Source organism: Carya illinoinensis, chromosome 3, assembly GCF_018687715.1.
Source record: "Carya illinoinensis cultivar Pawnee chromosome 3, C.illinoinensisPawnee_v1, whole genome shotgun sequence".
Taxonomy (NCBI): Eukaryota; Viridiplantae; Streptophyta; class Magnoliopsida; order Fagales; family Juglandaceae; genus Carya; species Carya illinoinensis.
In genome coordinates this window covers 52642160-52662757 of record NC_056754.1, presented here as the reverse complement: position 1 = coordinate 52662757, position 20598 = coordinate 52642160, and the positions used below count along the sequence as shown (strand labels likewise).

General features: G+C 35.4%; 3 protein-coding genes across 4 annotated transcripts; all 3 read left to right on the top strand.

Annotated features, from left to right (window-relative positions):
- The first annotated feature begins 4079 nt into the window (after positions 1 to 4079).
- Positions 4080 to 10624, top strand: LOC122305279 (probable galacturonosyltransferase 6). Of its 2 annotated transcripts, none has more exons than XM_043117676.1 (9): positions 4080 to 4530; positions 4757 to 4791; positions 5153 to 5197; positions 5299 to 5446; positions 5547 to 5623; positions 7325 to 7650; positions 7870 to 8227; positions 9125 to 9646; positions 9982 to 10624. In XM_043117676.1, exons 1-9 carry the CDS (start codon positions 4419 to 4421, stop codon positions 10255 to 10257), a joined length of 1899 nt encoding a protein of 632 aa, XP_042973610.1. In that variant the 5' UTR covers positions 4080 to 4418; the 3' UTR covers positions 10258 to 10624. The 2 variants fall into 2 exon arrangements, with proteins under 2 accessions (XP_042973610.1, XP_042973611.1); XM_043117677.1 differs by having other exon boundaries at positions 4081 to 4530; positions 5553 to 5623.
- Positions 10625 to 10972: 348 nt separating this feature from the next.
- On the top strand, positions 10973 to 11960 carry LOC122305281 (photosystem II reaction center W protein, chloroplastic-like). The gene is made up of 2 exons (XM_043117682.1): positions 10973 to 11164; positions 11456 to 11960. Exons 1-2 carry the CDS (start codon positions 11083 to 11085, stop codon positions 11767 to 11769), a joined length of 396 nt encoding a protein of 131 aa, XP_042973616.1. The 5' UTR covers positions 10973 to 11082; the 3' UTR covers positions 11770 to 11960.
- Positions 11961 to 14481: 2521 nt separating this feature from the next.
- On the top strand, positions 14482 to 20110 carry LOC122305277 (glutathione reductase, chloroplastic-like). The gene is made up of 11 exons (XM_043117675.1): positions 14482 to 14998; positions 16012 to 16237; positions 16385 to 16663; positions 16789 to 16965; positions 17231 to 17284; positions 17397 to 17545; positions 18316 to 18379; positions 18452 to 18622; positions 18724 to 18855; positions 19170 to 19257; positions 19708 to 20110. Exons 1-10 carry the CDS (start codon positions 14589 to 14591, stop codon positions 19209 to 19211), a joined length of 1704 nt encoding a protein of 567 aa, XP_042973609.1. The 5' UTR covers positions 14482 to 14588; the 3' UTR covers positions 19212 to 19257; positions 19708 to 20110.
- The last annotated feature ends 488 nt before the right edge of the window (positions 20111 to 20598 follow it).

The window sequence follows — 20598 nt, the reverse complement described above, 5'->3', positions numbered from 1 at the left end:
TTGAAATTAAATTATATCATATAAATATTTTATTAAGTATGTTTTGCATACCAACTTGATAATATAATTTTTTTTTTTAAAAAAAAACGTGTGGAAGCATTGTCCCGCCCACGCGACATACGCTTCTTCATGGTCAGTTTCTCGAATTAATTGTGTAACACAATGCATGAAAGTGTTGCCTAACTAATCTAAGCAAAGCATTTATGTGCAACTGGACCCCGATACAAATATATGGTGAGAATTGTCGTACATTTATTTATTTTCGACCATCATTCTGCTAAATATTTCAAACTCAATTGGGCCCACAAAGTAATGTTGGCCCATGTGAGATATGTCATATGCTTTTGGATTCTTCTCGTTATTATTGTCCAACTCAATGATTTTATTTGGGCAAGTAGCTCTTTCGTCTTATTCGCTAGCCCCAGGTTCTTCCGATTTACTCAACCCCTTGATTCGTTGCATGTCACATAGGGTGCAAAAATGTGTATATTTGAATGAATAGGCTTACTTGACCTTCAGCCGTGTGTATTGTTCTATTTATATAGATCTACATTGAATGAGATAGCCACAGGTGGAATAAATATGTACAATATAAATCTTATCTAAGGCATTATAATGCCTATATATCTGGAGGGATCGAAGATGCAGTTGGCATATCAGATAAGCATTGGAGTTCTATTGGTGCATGTTATAAATACTGGACTTGAAGTGAGTGATCTTCGGAGGAGTTTGAATATTGACTTATCTGTCTATCAACCCCCCGCAAGCTGATGGGGAGGTTGATCACAGTTAGCTTAGGTTTTAGCATACAGAAGCGTGTAGAACTCAGACCTTTCGTGAACATGTCAGCCAATTGATCAAATGAGCCGAGAAACTGGAGATCGATGTCTTTGTTTGCAATTTTCTCACGGATGAAGTGAAAGTCAACTTCTATGTATTTTGTCCAAGCATGAAATACATGGTTGGAAGCAAGTGCAATTGCGCCACTGTTATCACACTAGATAGTAGATGGAGTATTGATGGTAATGTGCAAAATCTAGAGTAAAATGCGGACCCAATAAACTTCAGTTGTGATCATCGCCAATTCCCTATACTCATCTTCTGTACTGGAACTAGCAACTACTGATTGTTTATTAGCAGACCAGCAAATGAGAGATGAACTTAACAGAACTAATAAAAAAAAAACCTAATATAATTGATAATGTAATATAAGATTAGTATCATCGATCATGGGTTACCGACACCACCACCAACACATGACTTCCCAAACAGCCCAAAGCGTTTATGGCAATGAAAAGACCATAACGTAAAATATTTTAAGTTGAACATTAATGATAGAGTTTTGCGTCTTTTTTTTTTAAAATATATATAATTTATTATTAAAAAATGAATTTTTTGTGGTTTTAAATTTAAAATTTATTTAGTTTGTTTAAAAGGAATGCGTGAGTTGCATTCCAAAATGCAAATATCATTTTACAAAGTCTAATCAAACATGGGTTGATCTTGGATGACCAATTTTCAAGTTATCGTACGTCTTGGATCACTAAAACCGATTCATACATGTGGCACATTAACCTATCTATTTATGTTAACGTCAATTGGTAAGTTTGGAGCAGTTGACCTTCCTTCGTAATTTTAGGAAACACTCTCGGTCTAACATTTTATTTAAATATTTAATATTCATCGACTAAAATTTATATTTGGTTACACAGATGAGATGTAATATTTTAAATAGTAATAAATAAAATATTAATATAATTTTTTAATATTAATTTTGTATTAGGATTTGAAAAAGTTAAATTATTTATTATATTTTATATGAAGATTTAAAAAAGTTATAATGATGAGTTGAGATGATATTTTTAGTTTTGTGTAACCAAACCGGTAGTTAGTGATTTTTCTTTTTTCAGTTGATTCATCAATCACTTTCCTGTTTTCAGAAAATACAAAAAAGGAAAATAAGAATTTTAAACAAAGATAAGTATTTATTTTTGTTTATCTAATTATCTATTTTTTTTTAATAATAGAAGAAAAATTATAACTATCATCTTATAACACACAAACATATGATTTATCATTTTAATTTTTTTATTTTAAAAGAAACGTAGTAAGCTTTACTAAATAAATCATCAAATGAAAGGATGAATACATGAATAACTATCCTCTAACCTAACTTATCCCCTTCACTCCCTGAAGCAAACTTAGCCAACATCAATGATGCCACATTTATATTTCTCCTCACATGATCTACATTCTAGTAATCAAACTGTGACAAAATTTGCTAAGCATCCCATAATTTGCTTAGCATCACATAACAGCACACCCGAGACATGAAACTGAGATGAGTTAAGCATGATGCTGTGAATTACTTGTAGAGCATCCCCTTCCAATATTATCATTCTCGAGCCTCTCTCTCTTTCTCTCACAAAAATAATTGCTTAAAGTGTTCCTTGAGACTCTACTGTATAAGAATCAGTAAGCATATATTTTTGCAAACTTCTGAAAGCCACCAACCTTCATTCAAAGTCCCTTATAACAATATCAATACCAACTCTACCAATCTTATGCTTGACTGCAGCATCCCAATTCACTTTATAAATGCTTATAGGAGGAGTTTGCCAACTAGTAATACTACTTACTAAGGCACCTCTAGAAGTAATATTTGAAGCTTGACCTTCTTGATACTCTATCAGTAATTGTTTAACTTATTGCATTACCAAATTTGGATGGATAAAGATTTCTCAAAAAATGAAGTAACATACCATTTTTTGAGCATCTCCAAATGATTATGTCTGGACAATTATAAGCATTGATAGGAATCTTCTTCACAATATCTGTTTCTATGCTATTAAAGATGGAATCAATAAAGGTGTATTCCAACACTGATGATCTGGATTAATAAGTGCATAAACATCTTCATCACTATTTAACTCTTGCATAGAACTTTGCATTCAAAAAGATGATGATTGAGGAATCCATCTATCATTCCAAACTCTCACCTGTTGTCCATTGCCAATCCTCCATAAAGATCATTCCTCTACTAAATTATTTACTGCATATATACTCCTCCAGATGTAGGAAGGGTTGGATCCAATTTTGGCTTCAAAAAAGGATGAATGAGGAAAATATTTTAGTTTCAAGATCTTACTTGGCAGAACATTAGGTCTTTTTACATATATATTGATATGTAAATATGTATACTTACATAGAATGACAAAAATGACAAATTATATATTGGTGTGTGATATGAGATGATGAGTAGCATTTCTCATAATAGAATATCATGTGTTTATATTCAAATAAAACAATTATGCTCATCATCCTCATACCATGCATCACACATAATTTTTTAATTTTTAATTTTTAATTTTTATCTTAGTAAATGTGTGGTATATGGATCATGAGTAAAAAAACTTAATTAGTTTAGGAAGAATAAAACAAGACAAAAAATATTAATTAAAAAAATTTTAAAAAAATTAGAAAAATTATGATGTATTATATGTGGAGATGATGAGCAACAAAGCTCATTCAAATATTTTCTAAATATTATTTATTTTCATCCTATGTATGTATATGATGCTAAATTATTAAATAATTAATAAAACACATGCACGTTCCTCGTGCCCCAAGGATATGATATGTGTGACTCTTCTACCTGGATCAATCCCCATACCCTTCATGCACGTCTACAAAATTTTTAGAAATAATCAAACTTCTCAAAATAATTTTTGTAATAAATTAAAACCACCAATATTGAATATAGAAATCTTATTAGATAGATTTAAAAATGTTTTAACTATAAAGAAATTTTATAAAATTAAATTTATAAATTAACGTAATTTAATGTAAGACATTAAATTATAAAATTACTCTTATAATAAAATAGATCTAACATATTACATTAAATTAAATTAAAATTTTAATTTATTTTTATAAGATCCATAATTCTAATAATATATTTAAATTCTAAAAAAAAATTCTATATAATATATTAATATAGAACCATTGAACAATGAACATGCATAGGCGATCAGTTCCTGGCTTCCCAAATCCCGGTGCAACTGCAAACCCCGAAAGTAAATAAATGCCGCAGCGTATTCCAATCAACGTTCGCAAAATATTTTTTTATTGATTTAATAAAATAATACAAAATAATAAATAATAAAAAAACAACGACCTTCCCCTCGCCATGGCCGGAGCTCACAGCCTCTCCATCTATCTCTCTCTCTAAAACTCGAAGTGAAAAAAGGAGTATCTGAAACCCAAGATTCTTTATTTTTCTTTTTCTTTTTTCTTTTGGTCTCCCTCTGTCTGTTCCTCGTGGTTGAAGCGAGGAATCCAGTGTCGTATTGAATCCGGGAAATGTTCGTTTGGCGAAGTAGACTGGGAGAGAGTTTCGTCGTCTGCTTGTCTCATTGATGAAGCTGATTCTTCGATGCCAGAGGATTCTCATCCTCTCTCTACTCGCTGTCTCTGTTTTCGCTCCCATTGTTTTCTTCTCCCAAAGGCTTAAAAATCTTTCTCATATAGGTATTCTATGTTTTTATCTACAATGTGTATATTATATACGCATCCTATATAGAAACGTGTGTGCGTGTACGTGATTTGATAGTGCAGACTTAAAATGAATATAGTGATTGGTGCCGTATACTTGGGTTCTTGCCTGTTCTTGTGATCAACACAATCTTGTTGACCGATCAAAAAAATGAATAGTGATTGACAGTGCATTTGTGACATTTCTTTTCTATTTTCGCAGGACGGGAAGAATTTGTTCAGGACTTGTCAAATATTGTATGTATATTTCCTTTCGTGATCCTTTTTTTTTTCTTTTCAAGATTCTTGTTTGTCACGCTCTGTTTGGTTTTTGAGAAAACGATGAAAATGTAAGAAAATGATACCTTGAATTTTTGTGATTTGATTAAAGTATTGGTTTTGTTCGAGAGAGATGAAAGCCTGCTTAGGATCAGTGTAGTGGAGGTTTTACTTTCTTCCGAGTTAAAGATGATGAACATTTATCATATATCTAAGGTTTATAATTTTTTTCTGTTACTTGTAAAAAACAATAATGTTTCTAGACCTTCTTAACCAACTGGAGTATGGATTCTGTGTATTCACTATGGAGAGTGAAGATAGAATTTGTTTGTTTGTGCAGAAATATAAGACAGATGCTGCTTTGAGGCTTAATGCCGTTGAGCAGGTGATTTAAAGCAACAACTTCGTGTTAATGTTCTGGTTTTAGAAAATTTTTTAATTAGTATTTATGTATGTGGATTTGGGTCTCCATTTTTTTTAATCTAGGAATCAGGTGAAGACTTGACAGAGCCAAAACAAGTTGTTTATGAAGATAGGAACTTGGGATCTGGAGTGAGTTATAGTTCTATTGAAAATCACGATAGTCAGGAATCTGAAAATGCTGGAGACTCAATTAAGTTTTCGGAGAGAAATGGTTGGTATCATTAGGTTTATGATTTCTGTTTCTTTTCTTCTTTTCTTCTTTCTGTCTGGGATTGACAGTTGATTTGACTATAATTTGCAATTGTACCAAGTTTCAGAAACTAATCTTGAAAGAAAAGAAGGTCAGAAATCTCAGCAGAGCGAATTATCATCCACGAATGGGGAAGAGGTATGTTTGTACTTCACTTATTTTAGAGGAGGCTGTAATTATGATCATAGTAAACAAAATCGCATTGGCAACTATTCTTGTACACGTAAGGTCCCTCATGATAAACTACCATTTTGGGGAAATTTCACCCCATGGAACAATGATGCTCATATAGAGTTTATAGTTCTACACTATATAATAAGATGTAGAACACAAGTATACAAACATAACAATACGGGCTTGGGTATTTACTTGCATCAATCATCATGGTAGAAAGAGTTTTTATCTGTTAACTAAGGGCAACCTATTCTTATCTGTATGATACTAATTTTATAATGTCCCGGATCCTGGATTAGGCATCAGTATTTGAACTGGTTACTTACAAAAACAAAACAAAAAGAAGAAGAAGAAAGCAATCTAGGTTTTCCTGACTCAATTTAAGGCTTCATGGTGGGAGGTGATATCATTTATGTGGAGAGTGCTACTGCTGCATGGACAAGGATAGGGTAATATAAAGAGGAAATATGAGCTGGCCTATGAAGTAGTATACAATGTGGCTTGCAATAATCTGGGGATAAGACTGAATATACTGTTGAATATGGTGTGCATACCTTAATAACATCACACCCTTCCATGTTTTCTTTGGAAGAGCACCTTAATGTTTGGGGATACCTATAACCTTTTGAGCTGCAGTGCATTACAATTAACTTTTTTGTTGGATCTAAAGTTGCATCAATAATTTCCAAGATTTCAGTCTGCTTTGCTGTCTTTAGTTGAAGGTTTCTTTTTAGCTCTGAAGATATGGTGCCTCTTGTGGGTCTGGGGTTTAACTGGGTAGAAGACGTGTTTGCACAGTCTGGTCCTTTTTAAAAAAAAAAGATATTGTGCTTCTCATTTAGTTGAATTAGCCTTGCCGTCGTTACTTTTCATTATATTTACAGTTTTGTGACCAGATCATGCTTATGGTATCAAATATCAATTACAAACTACCACTTTCTTGACGATGTAATTGTGTCCTAGATGCACATGAGTAGTTAATCGCTTGAGACAAATCTGGATTCCGATTCCATGTACTAGCTTCTAGATTGGTTACAAACTTCAGTTTATCCTAATACTGGAAGTGCTCTCTATGCTCCTATGCTGCTTTGTTACTGCCGGTGTTGCTATTTCTTTTGTTAAATTCTCTTCAAAAGTCATTTTCTTAGGGTTTGGACAAACTCTTTGTTCAGCATAGCGATAGATTAGGACTTAATATCAATTGGAATGTTCTTATTCCAGTAATCCTGGGTTGCATCAAACCTTTGATGATTTTACATGGATTTGTGGCACTTAATCCCCATTATATCTATTAGTTCAAGTGCTTGCATTGATGTGCAATTTAAAAGTATCATGACTGGATATATTGTGAGTACAAGGTCTCCAGCCCAAAGATGGACACCGTTGCAAAGAAAATCTTCATGCTGATGCATTTGAGCATATTTTTTTGTTTTCCACTCGGTCAATATCTCAAAGTTCTTTATTTGGGGATTGGACTGGGAATAATTGAACTAATCTCTATTATCACAAAAATGGGGGACCTCGAAATAATTGTAAGTTTAATTTTTGAAATATTTATGTGTGATTTAATCTACTTTGGTATGTCCAAGCATGAGCATCCATTCATTATTGAGTTGAATAAAACACTAGCAGTACCCTCTGTTCTGAATTTAGGATTGGTCGCAGGAGCATTCCAGTCAAACAGCAATTGAACACGAACAAAATGCACACTCTCAGTACCAGCAAATGATCAATGAGAAGAATAAAGAGATGAGAGATGGAGACTGTAATCAAACAAGTGTCTCGCATGATAAGCACTTATGCTGTCAGTCAAAGAAAGTGGTGGATGAGATGGTAACAGAGATGAAGGATCAAGTGATTAGAGCCAAAGCATACTTGCATTTCATACCGCCGGGCACCAACTCCCACCTAGTGAAAGAGTTGAAACAGGCGATTAGAGAGGTGGAACGAGCAATTGGTCAAGCCATCAAGGACTCAAATTTGTCAAGGAGGTAAAAATATCCACTGATTTTTATTACGTTGCTTTAGTGTACACATGGAATGAAAATTTGAAATTCTGGTCAGTAGATAAGCATGGAGTGGTTGTTTGTTTATCAATTGAAGTTATTAAAAAGGAAACCACGGCAAGCTCTGATTTAGGCAGGCAGGGTTTAAATAAGTCTTTTTTTTTTTTTTAATAAAAAAAATCTTAAAAGCAGTGAAATTTGCAGTTCTTTGCAGAAAATGAGATCTATGGAAGCTACATTGACGAAAGCTAGCAGTGTTTTCCCTGACTGTTCTGCTATGGTCTATAAACTCCGTGCTATGGCTCTAAATGCGGATGGACAGGTTCAGTCGCAGAAGAATCAGGCAACATATCTTATTCACGTAGCTGCAAGGACGACTCCAAAAGGTCTTCATTGCCTTTCTATGCGGCTGACTGCAGAATACTTTGCCCTGCAGCCTGAGGAGAGACAGCTCCCTAACCAACAAAAGTTGCAAGATACAGAGCTATATCATTATGCTGTCTTCTCTGATAATGTTCTGGCTTGCGCGGTTGTTGTGAACTCCACTGTCTCCACTACTATGGTAAATTGCATCAGCTTTTGGGTACAAGATCTTTTATGCTTTGATTTACAGATGGATAGTTTGCGGTATTGCTAAAAGAAAAGGCACAATTTGAAAAGTTTTGAAAATAATTAAGTTGTCTGCATTGAAGGACACTTGTGCACATCAATGATTAATGTGCTCCATAGTTGTTGATAATCATGCATGCTCCAATATCATCAAACTGTGATTGAGTTCTAAGCTGTCATGTATAGTACAATCAGAATTCTCCCAAACCCTTGCTTGACCCCAGTTAGACAAATTCGTGTCAATCCAACGCTGGATCTAGAATGGGGTTATCAATTGTCCCTTTTGTAACCATACAATGCATATCCAATGGCCTCTTCCTGCCACAGCTTGCCTTGATTCTCAGTTTCTGTTTTGCGTCCCACATAATGCATCCCTTACAAAGATGCAAAGCACCAAAAAGGGAGAAAGAAAAGGAGGAACAAGACTAAAAAGAAGGTGAAGCAGAAAAGACAGAAAAATAAAAAAAGAGGAGGAAGCAACAAAAAATAAAAAGCAATGTAAGTTAGGTGAACCCTGTTGAGGGGAACAACAGTTTTGCACACAAATTCATCTTGGCCTAAACAATACTATTGTACTGTGTTTTTTTAATGTTCAAATAATTTCCTTTTTGGTTGGGGGAAGGGGGTGAACAGTGATTATTACTAATATTTTTTTATAAATAAACTATTTAGTATTTCCTTAATTTTATACCAGACTACGGGATTCTATTGCGTATGCATGAACCCCATTGCTGTGATAAGTTGTTATGGATACCTGCACTGGAGGCTATTTGAACTAACTTTCATGCCTGAGTCAGCTTACAATAGCTGCCAGAAACCCTGACCTTCATTTGTGCTGAACAATTTGCAGGAGTCGGAGAAAATTGTTTTTCATGTCGTCACCAATTATCTCAATCTTCCAGCAATTTCAATGTGGTTCTTACTGAATCATCCTGGCAAAGCCACCATCCAAATCCAGAGCATAGACAATTTTGAATGGTTGTCCACCAAGTATAATACAACATTGAAGCAGCAAAGTTCCAGTGATCCAAGATATACTTCTGAACTGAATCACCTTCGTTTCTATCTGCCAGATATCTTTCCGGCACTGGATAAGATTGTGTTTTTTGATCATGATGTGGTGGTGCAAAGGGATATAACTGAACTATGGAGCATTGACATGAAGGGTAAGGTAAATGGGGCAGTTGAGATTTGTCATGAAAATGAAGCTCTACTTCGTCGGATGGATACACTCATCAACTTTTCCGATCCACTTGTTGCAAAGAAGTTTCATGTCAATGTATGCCCTTGGGCATTTGGGATGAATTTGTTTGATCTGCGAGAATGGAGACGACAAGATTTAACTGCAATCTACCATAAATACTTGCAATTGGTAAATGTTTTATACACATCCTCGCATTTTCTTACAGGCTTATGTAATGTGGAATTATGTTCTCTCTGTCTTTCATTAGGAACACATCCAACGCAGATGATTGTATTATTTCCTATGTATTTATGTGTGGAATTTGTTGATTAGCTGCTGGTATCTTCTTTCTTATAGAGATTTTCCTCATACCTCTATATATTTATTTTTGTTTTCTCTTTTAAGGTTTTGTGCTGTTCAAATTTTACCATATGATCACTACATAAATTCCTAGTTGTGTAAATGTGAATTAGTGCATATCTGAAGCTTATTCTAACACTGATTTGCTGGGTGGCTGATTGCAGGGTTATAAGAGGCCATTGTGGAAAGTTGGGAGTCTGCCCTTAGGTTGGATTACCTTCTATAACCAGACAGTGGCTTTGGACAGGCGATGGCATGCCCTAGGGCTGGGTTATGACTCCACTGTCAGACGAGGTGACATTGAGCAGGCAGCAGTGATACACTATGATGGAGTTATGAAACCGTGGTTGGACATTGCCATCGGGAGGTATAAGGGTTATTGGAGCCAATATGTCCAGTATGACCACCCTTATTTGCAACAGTGCAATATCCATGGATAGAAAATTACCACACATGACTAGCGGCACAAACCGACTGACTCATGCCCACATAACTAGTTGCTTCGTGTTCTAGGATCTGCACTTGTTCACTCAATTCTTTCTTTTCCATCAGCGTTTCCTCTTGTAAAGTTAAACTCATTTTTTGCCAAAATTTTCCGGCCGCAATCTTCTAGGAGTTTTGAGTCAATTAATAGCAATAAGTTGAATTGAAAAATAAGAGTCCCTGGGGTATGCTGTTATGGATTGGTGGTTGGCAGGTTGCTTCTTGCATGTACATAGCTCAGTTGAGATACTTCCACTTGATTATTTCAAACACCTTACACTCAATACTGAGACTTAAATTTGGTATCTTTTCTTATGAATGCTCTATTCAAGCTTGTGAATGCTCTCACTCACCAGTCGAACTCACAGTTGCGTGTACGTGTTTCGCCCCCATTGGATGAAAATGATGATAAAAAACAGACCCTTCATGCTTCATCAGCAGCGGGCTAAGAAACTAAAAAGTCTGTTTCTCCAGTATAATTCTCTTTTTTGTCTTTCCTAAACAGGCCTTGGGCTTTTGAGAGCAATATATTGGTTCTCCACGGATTATGTGACACGTGGACAAAACCGATTGGGTTTCTGCGGATATGGGATATCCAATGAGAGGCCGTGTTTCTATCCAAGTTTGTGTGGTGCATTTCACAGATTTTGGACCAATAATAAAACTTTGTAGATTCTTTACCAACATAATGAAATAAACTCCTTCCCCACGGAAGCACTTGTTCTTCTGCACATAATTTTATTTCAAGTCCCAGTCAATTTTCTACCAAATTTTGAAGAGAAATGGCAACCATCACCACCTCAGTCTCCATCACGGGTCTCGTACACAAGCCTTTGGTTCGGGTCTCGTCCTCACCAGTTCTTGGTAAGGCTTTTCACTTTTACTCGACTTCATGAATCAAGCCTTTCTGAAATCTTTCAATTGCTTATCATAGTAGGGAGAGGGAGCTGACAAAAGATTATTATTACATTACCACAAAATTTTCATGATAATTAAGAAAACTGCCTTTGATATTCAAGTTGAAAGACAAAAAGGGTTGGATTTAGTTACACCAGTATTATTTTTTGGGGAGTAAAACTATGTCAGTACTGGGTAGGTTTTAGGTTCATTGCCAAGCAATTTCTGTTCATAACTTTGAAAATATGGTCGTTCCAGCCTTGCCAGCAATGGCGAAGATGGGGAAAGTGAGATGTTCAATGGAGAAGAAGCCTTGTGCGCAGGAGAGTAACGGCTCAAAGATGGGCATGGGTGCGTCACTGATTGCAGCGGCCTGCGCGGCGACCATGTCGAGCCCAGCCATGGCTCTGGTGGACGAGAGAATGAGCACAGAAGGGACAGGTCTTCCCTTTGGATTGAGCAACAACCTTCTTGGTTGGATCCTGTTTGGTGTGTTCGGTCTCATATGGATATTCTATACTATTTACACGTCTTCTCTTGACGAGGATGAGGAGTCAGGTCTGTCCCTTTAAGAAAGATTTCTAGTTCAAAGGGAATGTAGAAAAGGCCTAAAGAGTTTGGCCCTTCCCCATCTATCTGTTGTAGCAAAACTACCAGCTTCTGTGTTTCCAGTTGTGTGTATGTACTTTGTTTCTTAATTATTCATTTCCTTTAATCTATATTTCCTCAAATAATAATTAATTCTATCAACATTTTACGGAAAGCTGATGATCTTGAGTAAGAGATGAGATTGCTTAATTTTTCTGGAGCTTAAAATATTTGTTGGTCATTGCTGTGGGGATGATTAGTACACAATTAGAACGCTATTGGCTAGCTATCTTCTTGGAAAGAAAATTCAAAAGCCAAGATAAGATGATGTTGTTGCATCGATTCCTGGTTCCATCCATACAAAGGGTTTGATGAACAGGAAGGTTTAAAAATGGAATCGTCAGTAATATATAGATCCAGGACTATCTCCACGATCGATGGAGAAAGAGGAAGGAGACATGATATATATTGAAGAAAATGGTAGATATTAATTGTGCAGGAAAATCATTTTTTTTCTTTGATACCATGAAGAAGTTTGAAGCTATGAGAACGAGGTTAAGATCAAAGATGCACTTCCAGAACATGAAGAACAAAGAAAATAGAAAGCAAAATGTAATTTATTCGATTGAATCGAACTTCTATACAGATGATCATGAAGTTGATCTTTATTTACAACTTTTGTATATATACGGCAGAGCTAAGCTTTGCTACTTGCTAGCAAACTAATCCCCAGAAGATTCCAGCTTTGCTCGGTAGTACTTGAGCTAACTAAACCTAATTAACCATATGATCACCTAAGTTCTAACAGTATTAGCATTACAAAAGATTAAGATGGAAAAACAGACATTTTTTATCGTAAAAATTAGGGGTGGTAATATGTTACATGACCCGTTAATCCAACACGAACACGACACGATAATAGTGGGTTAGCGTTTAGTCTTAACGGGTTCGTGTCAAAACGGGTTGACCTGTTAAGACACGATTGCTTAATGGGTTGATAACAGATCAACCCGTTTGGACCCATTATGACATGTTAAGAAAGTTAAAGTTACAATTATACCTTTATACCTAAAAATAAAATTGTTAGAATTTCAATTTCAATATTTTTATTATTTGGATTGTAATTTTGGAGTTATAATTAGTTTTAGAATTTTTATAGATATTATGATTTTAACATTTATATAAAATTATGTTAAATTTAATCAGGTCAAACTGGTTAATTTTGAACCTATTCAACCCATTTACATAAACAGTTTGAAATAGATCGTATTGTGTCTTGTTAACCTATTTCGTAATAGTCACTAATGGGTCAAAACGGATTGATACAACACGACCTATTATGTTAATAGGTTGTATTATGATTTGAGATTTTAATACGATAAGCTTAATGGGTCAGGTTTGTGTTGACCTATATAATATAATATATATACTTTGACACGACACGAACACGACTCGTTAACACGATTTGACACTCCTAATAAAAATTCATATATGTTGTATTGTTAATATATAGATTGGTTCTCCAACAACTTTAGAAATTAATCCGTCATTAATGCCTATAATTGTTAAACTTACCAACTATATAGTGTATTTGGAAAAAGAAATGTTTTAACTATAATAAATCTTATAAAAATAAATTTATAAATTGACATAATTTGATGTGATATGTCAGATTATAAAACTACTTGTACACTGTCATATTTGACAACAATAAGAAAGAGTTATCATATTTAATTGAGTTTTAAAATGATAATGCAAATATACAAGTTTTGCACAACTCTTTTGTAAAAAAAAGTGAGTGCTACTAAGAAAAAATAGATTTTTACATTTTTTTTTTATAAGGGTGCGGCTAGCATGCCGCTAGGAGCATACCGCTAAGCGTGCTGCCCAGTTGTTGTTTTTTTTTTCAATTTTTTTTTTCATATTTTTTAATTACTTTCTTAATTATTAAGTAAAAAAAAAATATATCAATACACTTAAAATTACTTTATTAATAATTAAATTATTTAAAAAAAAAACAGTGGTATACTCCAGTCGGCATACTAGTTTTCTCTTTTCATAATAAGGTATATTGTTTTTATAAAAGGTTTATGAGTGCGAGACTTGTAAATTTAGAATTTATATATATCATTATTCATACTGAAAATGCAATGAATGGAAGTGTATTCTCAAGGATTTGATATTTTGTTTTCCCCACAATTGGAGCATCTCACCAAAATAGGGTGACATAAAGACTAACACCACCACCAGTAGGAAAATAGAAATGTAAACCCAATGAGTTGAGAATGGTCATCCAACAAAGTAATTGGCAAACAAACATCATCACATGGCAACTGGAATTCTGCACTAAAACAGCAATGATATTCATCACAGCATCACCATTTTAAACAGTGTACTCCACATAACAGCAACATTTTTCTGACATGGAGATTCAAATAAGGAAAATGCTAGTGAAACAAACTTTTGATTTTTTTAATTTATTTATTTTTATTTAATGATTAAAGAAATAATTATTAGTAAAAATGTATACTTTTTTATTAAAAATATTATAATAATTAAATTAAATGACACGTGTTAAAACAAAGGAAGCGGAAAATTACAACAAAGTCTCGATAACGTCGGTTTAATTAGAAGACAATCCCCTGCAGTAACAAAAACCATGTTTGACCCGAAAATTTATTATCATCTCCACGTATGATTAACGGCCCGAAATCATCTCCACCCAGAGAGCACAAGGTATATCTTTGTGTTCCTATTGAAATCAAAGCAAAGATTGAGAGAACGAAGCATCAAAAAGAAGCCAATGGCAACTTCTCTCACATTCACCACTCCAAAGCTCACAAACTCCTTTTCATCACCATCCCTCCGAACCCTTTACAGTAAGTTTTCCATACCACTCTCCCTCTCTCTTCCTCTTTCTTATTCTTCTCGCTTCCCCTCCGACCCCACAACCCTCACTTGCCTTCCTCTCCAACACCGCCGTTCCCTCTCTCACTACCGCGGCCCCCGCCGTGGCTTTGCTTCTGCTCGTGCGGAGTCCGTGAATGGCGCTGAGACGACACGACACTATGACTTCGACCTCTTCACCATCGGTGCCGGCAGCGGCGGTGTCCGCGCCTCCCGCTACGCCGCCAATTCTGGGGCCTCTGTCGCTATCTGTGAGCTGCCTTTCTCCACCATTTCTTCCGAAACCACTGGAGGTGTCGGCGGGACGTAAGTTTTAGATTATAGTGTTTTTAAAGCTCTCTTTTCATATAGGTTTCTGGATTTATCAATTATGTTCTTGAAGTGATTTTTTTTTTTAGATTTTGTGTGGTAGCAATATTGGGATTTGGAAATTCTGTTCAAGGCTCTAATTTTCCTTTTTCTTTTAATGAAATTTGAGTCAAGGGATGGGATTGAATGTTCTTTACCCTTTTCTTTTGGTGTTCTTTTTGGGACTCGAGATTTTAATGGTGTTTACTTGCTATTTGGAGGCTTATAGGTGCGTAGGGTTTCTTACGATCGCAAATTGAATGGGACTTATTATTGGAAATGATTGGAGGAATATGATATTGTTTTGCTACTAATGCTTTAATTTTAATTACTAATATCATTTGAGCTTCTGTTATCCCCGACGTGTGTCTCTACTCTCATCTCAAAACCCAACCTCAGAACAACAGTAGCTTTCTTTTCATTTGTTTGTATCCTTTTAATTGGATCCTTGTAAATGGAGGTTTCTAGAATTTGAATTACAGTGAGTTTCAATATATTTTGTTGGTTGGAATCTATCTCTTCATAATTTTGGTAACCATTTCCTTTAAATGCCAAAAGAGCGGCCGAGTGGGTTGGAGAACAGTTCCTTTGTGTTTGTTTCGGTGCTTTTGAATAGAGAGGAATGACCGGACCTTTGATGGGGTGAAATGAGTTTTCCTTGATCTAAAAGCATATCAAAATTTATAGTTTTGACCTTTCGGTCAGTATAGGACAAGTGGCCGCAATGACTATCTTTCCTGCTACCCTACATGTTTGGCTGGCCAAATCCACCTCTTCTCTTTTGACTTCAGTGTTGCCTTGGATTAATTATCATTGTATTTCTTTTGACCAAGGCAATTCAGTGTTACTCCTTTTAGATGATGTACTAATAAGCAGTTTTGGATACACCTCCTTGGTGTTATTCTTTTATGATGTAAATAATATACAAAAATGAACCTGTGAATATTTTTGCAAAAAACTCTCTGATGCAGGTGTGTACTTCGTGGATGTGTGCCAAAGAAACTACTAGTGTATGCATCAAAATTTTCTCATGAATTTGAAGAGAGTCATGGTTTTGGATGGAAATATGAGGCTGAACCGAAGCATGATTGGAGCACCTTGATGGCTAATAAGAATGCTGAGTTGCAACGGCTTACTGGTATTTACAAGAACATTCTGAAAAATGCTGGTGTTACATTAATTGAAGGTCGTGGAAAGGTGGGATGATGCTCGGAGTTTATCTTCGTATAATGGAGTTTTCTTTCTTTCTTGATTCTTACGTTCCATTTCTTATTGGTGCATATAATTTCGAGTTTACCTTACTTTTTTGCAAGCAATGCATTAATCACAATGAAATAACCACAGATTGTGGACCCACACACAGTTGATGTGGATGGGAAGCTGTATTCAGCAAGACACATTCTAGTTTCAGTAGGTGGCCGCCCCTTCATCCCTGAAATTCCCGGAAGTGAATATGCAATAGATTCAGATGCTGCGCTTGATTTACCCTCAAAGCCTATGAAAATAGCAATTGTTGGTGGTGGGTACATTGCCCTGGAGTTTGCGGGCATCTTCAATGGCTTAACATCTAGTGTCCATGTATTCATACGGCAGAAAAAAGTTTTGAGGGGTTTTGATGAAGAGGTGAGAAACACGAATGGTGATAGTAGTGGACATTTAATAACATTTAACATTGTCCCTATCAAAAACATTTAACATTGTCAAGATGAAAGTTTTTGCATCCAAACTTGTGCCTTGTATTCCTGCAGATCAGAGATTTTGTTGAAGAACAAATGTCTCTAAGAGGAATTGAGTTCCACACCGAGGAGTCACCCCAAGCAATCATTAAATCTGCTGATGGGTCGTTATCTCTGAAGACAAATAAAGGAACAGTTGAAGGTTTTTCGCATGTGATGTTTGCAACAGGACGTCGGCCTAATACAAAGGTTTTTAAATTTCTCTGTACTTTGCTTTTCCCTGGTACATAATTCTTCATGTGCTATTGATTACCATTGTTATATTGTCACATCAAGGAATAGGTTTGATTCCAGGATTTTCATCAAGTGATTTGATGTGATTCTGGGAAAATGTTAAGTTGGTGAACCTGAAGATGCCCTACTATGTAACTCGTACATTCGGTTTTAAAGCATTTGTAAATGTCAGATGGTATGAAAAAAGAAAATCACTTATCAAACTATAAATTGATTGCAGAACTTGGGATTGGAGACAGTTGGGGTGAAAATGAGCGAGAATGGAGCAATAGAGGTAGTCATTATGATACTTATGAGGTTTTCTTTTCATTTTATTTTCATTTGTTTGTATCTATATCTAGGTGTTGTTCCTTCAAATATAATGTTTCCCTTTACTGTTTCCTCAGGTTGATGAATACTCCTGCACATCAATTCCTTCCATTTGGGCAGTTGGAGATGTTACAGATAGATTGAATCTCACACCGGTTGCTTTGATGGAGGGAATGGCATTAACAAAAACTTTGTTTCAGAATGAGCCAACAAAACCTGACTATAGGTATCTTTCCATCTGATGATCAAGTAATATATATTTCTTAATTCCAAAAATGCTCCAAAGGATGTCTACAACGTGCAGATTAACCTTTATTAATTAATAATTTATTTTTTTAAAGAAAATTACCAGATATCAGTAACATGAGCCCTTACTGTCAATTTCATGCCTCGTACTGTGAACATTGTTTACTTGGCTTTATGTGCTTTCTTGGGATAAGTAAAAGCATATATGATGTGAGAGCTGCTCAAACACTCGAGATCTGTTTGCTTAAGTTTATAAGACCATTTTAATAGGCATTAGTGCGACATGTTGTGACATTCTTGCTCCTCTTTGACTATGAAGTTTGGACAGATTTACGTCCTGTTTGGATGATGAGGTGGTCTCATCTCATCCCATCTCATCTCTTTTCATTTCATCTCAACATCCAAACACTACTAAAACATAAATACTTTTAAATTTCAAATCTTAACTTTTTCATCTAATCATTACCATTACATTACAACTTTTCCAAACTTCCAAACAAAACACAAAAAGCAATTCAACTTTGAAAATTATATTCTAACAATATTTTAACTTTATAATATTTTTTCAGTTTTTTGTCTCTCATTTTCCAAAACCCCATAAAACATCTTAACTCAAACCATTTCACTACTATTCACAAACTATTTCACTACTATTTAGAGATTTCTTATTTCATCTTAACATCCAAACATGGCCTTAGAATAGGTCAATAGTCTGAACTAATATTTAGCTTTTTTTGCCCCCTTGAATAGAGACGTGCCTTCTGCTGTGTTTTCCCAGCCACCAATTGGACAAGTCGGCCTTACTGAAGAACAGGTAACGTGTATTTGGCATATCAGCAACTTGAAAGATTGCCCTTCAGTGCTTGATTTTCATGGATATACGCAGGCTATACAAAAATATGGTGACGTTGATATATTCACAGCAAATTTCAGGCCCTTAAAGGCTACTCTCTCGGGGCTCCCAGACAGGGTCTTCATGAAACTTATAGTCTGTGCAACAACAAACAAAGTTCTGGGGTTGCACATGTGTGGAGACGATTCACCAGAAATTGTGCAGGTTTCTGTCTTTGGGGACATAATGCCCCCCTTCTTTTCTAGATTCAGTTATTTATACTATTTTGGTTATTCATGTGGCTGCATAATGTATTACACTCCCAGGGATTTGCGGTTGCCGTGAAAGCTGGCTTGACCAAGGCAGACTTTGATGCCACAGTAGGTATTCACCCAACCGCAGCTGAGGAGCTTGTCACGATGAGAACTCCTACAAGGAAGATCCGGAAGACATCTGAGGTTTTTTTTTAGACAGATCCTCTTTCTTGATTTTCATTTTATAGTCAGTCTACAATCTCTGACTTTTTCAACCAAGACTTTGATTTCTGCAATAATGAGATACTCCCCTCCCCCCTCTCTTTCCAACTTATTTTTAAGAGGTTAAATTAGTCACGATGTCGCTGCTTCTGGCTAAGAGTTTTTTTTTTTTCCAACAAAATATATATAATTAATTCTTAGGTCTTCAAGCCGTTAATCTGATCTGGTTTTGTATATTGATGATCCTAAAGTATTCCTCAGTCTCATATTACTATTGCTGCTCAAATTGGTTCCAGGGAAAGACAGATCGTGAGGCCAAAGCTGCATCAGGTGTTTAGCATTAGTGTAGATCAACTGCTGCTCAGTGCACCTGGTCTTTTTAAGGTTTGAACAGGCGTGCATATATTATATATATATATATATATATGTGTGTGTGTAGATATATGTAGACACACGCGCGTGCGTGCATCACTTGGAAAAGAGTTCATTTGAATTTTCAAAGAAAAATTGTAGGAACTGTATTCACAATTAAGAGGCTTGTATAAAATTACCTTGATGCTGTATTTCACACACCACGATCATATATTTAAACTGTGGCAATAGACATGTTATCAGTAATTTTTTTTTTTTTTTTAGAGAGAGAGAATGCTATATAAGTCCATATTATTGGTTTTCTTCTTCTTCTTCTCAGAACCATTGTTGGGTTTACTATATAAAATAATTGTTCATTGGTTTTTATATGCCGAAGGTCAATCTTATGGGCTGGTATTGTAACTTTTTAAATGGTCACTGTAGGCTGTGCTAGTTTGCTGATTTCCTTTGCCAACTGGGCAGGTTGTCATCTGGGAGCTTGAAGGCGAAGTTTTTACTGCGGAATAGTCGATGGATTGTTGGAGAACTTAGAAGCTGACTCAATATAGGACCATCGAGAAACTCGAGTGAAACTTTTCAGTTTTCTACAGTGATAATTCTATTATTCTGTCCTAAAAGTTTTGCATTTCTCTGCTTGGCGATGGGTGGCACTGCAAATTTGGGATTACGGATTCAACATTTTTCTTCTTTCCCACTACATCGAGGAACACGTTTCTTCCTTTTCTTTTTCTCTTTCTGGATCCGGCCGACCTCTTTGTACATTAGAAATGGAAAGCATGTCAGTCAATGATGTGTTATTTTGTAAGTCATGGTTTTTAACTTTTTTGTTAAATTATGTTTAAATAAAGTTTTATGTTTCAATTAATGCTTCTCTTGCCTCCCACCCAAAAAGAATCCCCCCAAACCTTCTTTTTCCATCTCCACAAAGAACTCAAGGTTGAGAACTTCACTACTGGTACTAAAGACCAAGGGCTTGTGTATCAAGATTTCCTTGAATCTTAATGCTACTAAGGAGATGGAGGATTGCAGATTATTATGTAAAAAGAAGCCCAGATAAGGGAAAATATTTTTCATTCGATTCAAATCAAGCAATATGAAATTAGAAAACAAAGTCATTAATGGTGTGTCTGGAGCGTTTGGATTCTTGTTCTGTAATTCAGGAAGGGGGAACGTATTGATTCATTCGTTCATGATGGTCGGTCCGTATAATTTTGAGTCAGAGGAGGATGCACGAAAAGCAGTAAATCCACCAAAGAAAAAAGCAATAAAAATAAAGAGAAAATTCAATCGTTGCTGCATGGAAGCTCGAAACTTCGTTGAGATGGAAGTCCTGAACTCTCTGAATGTGCAGAA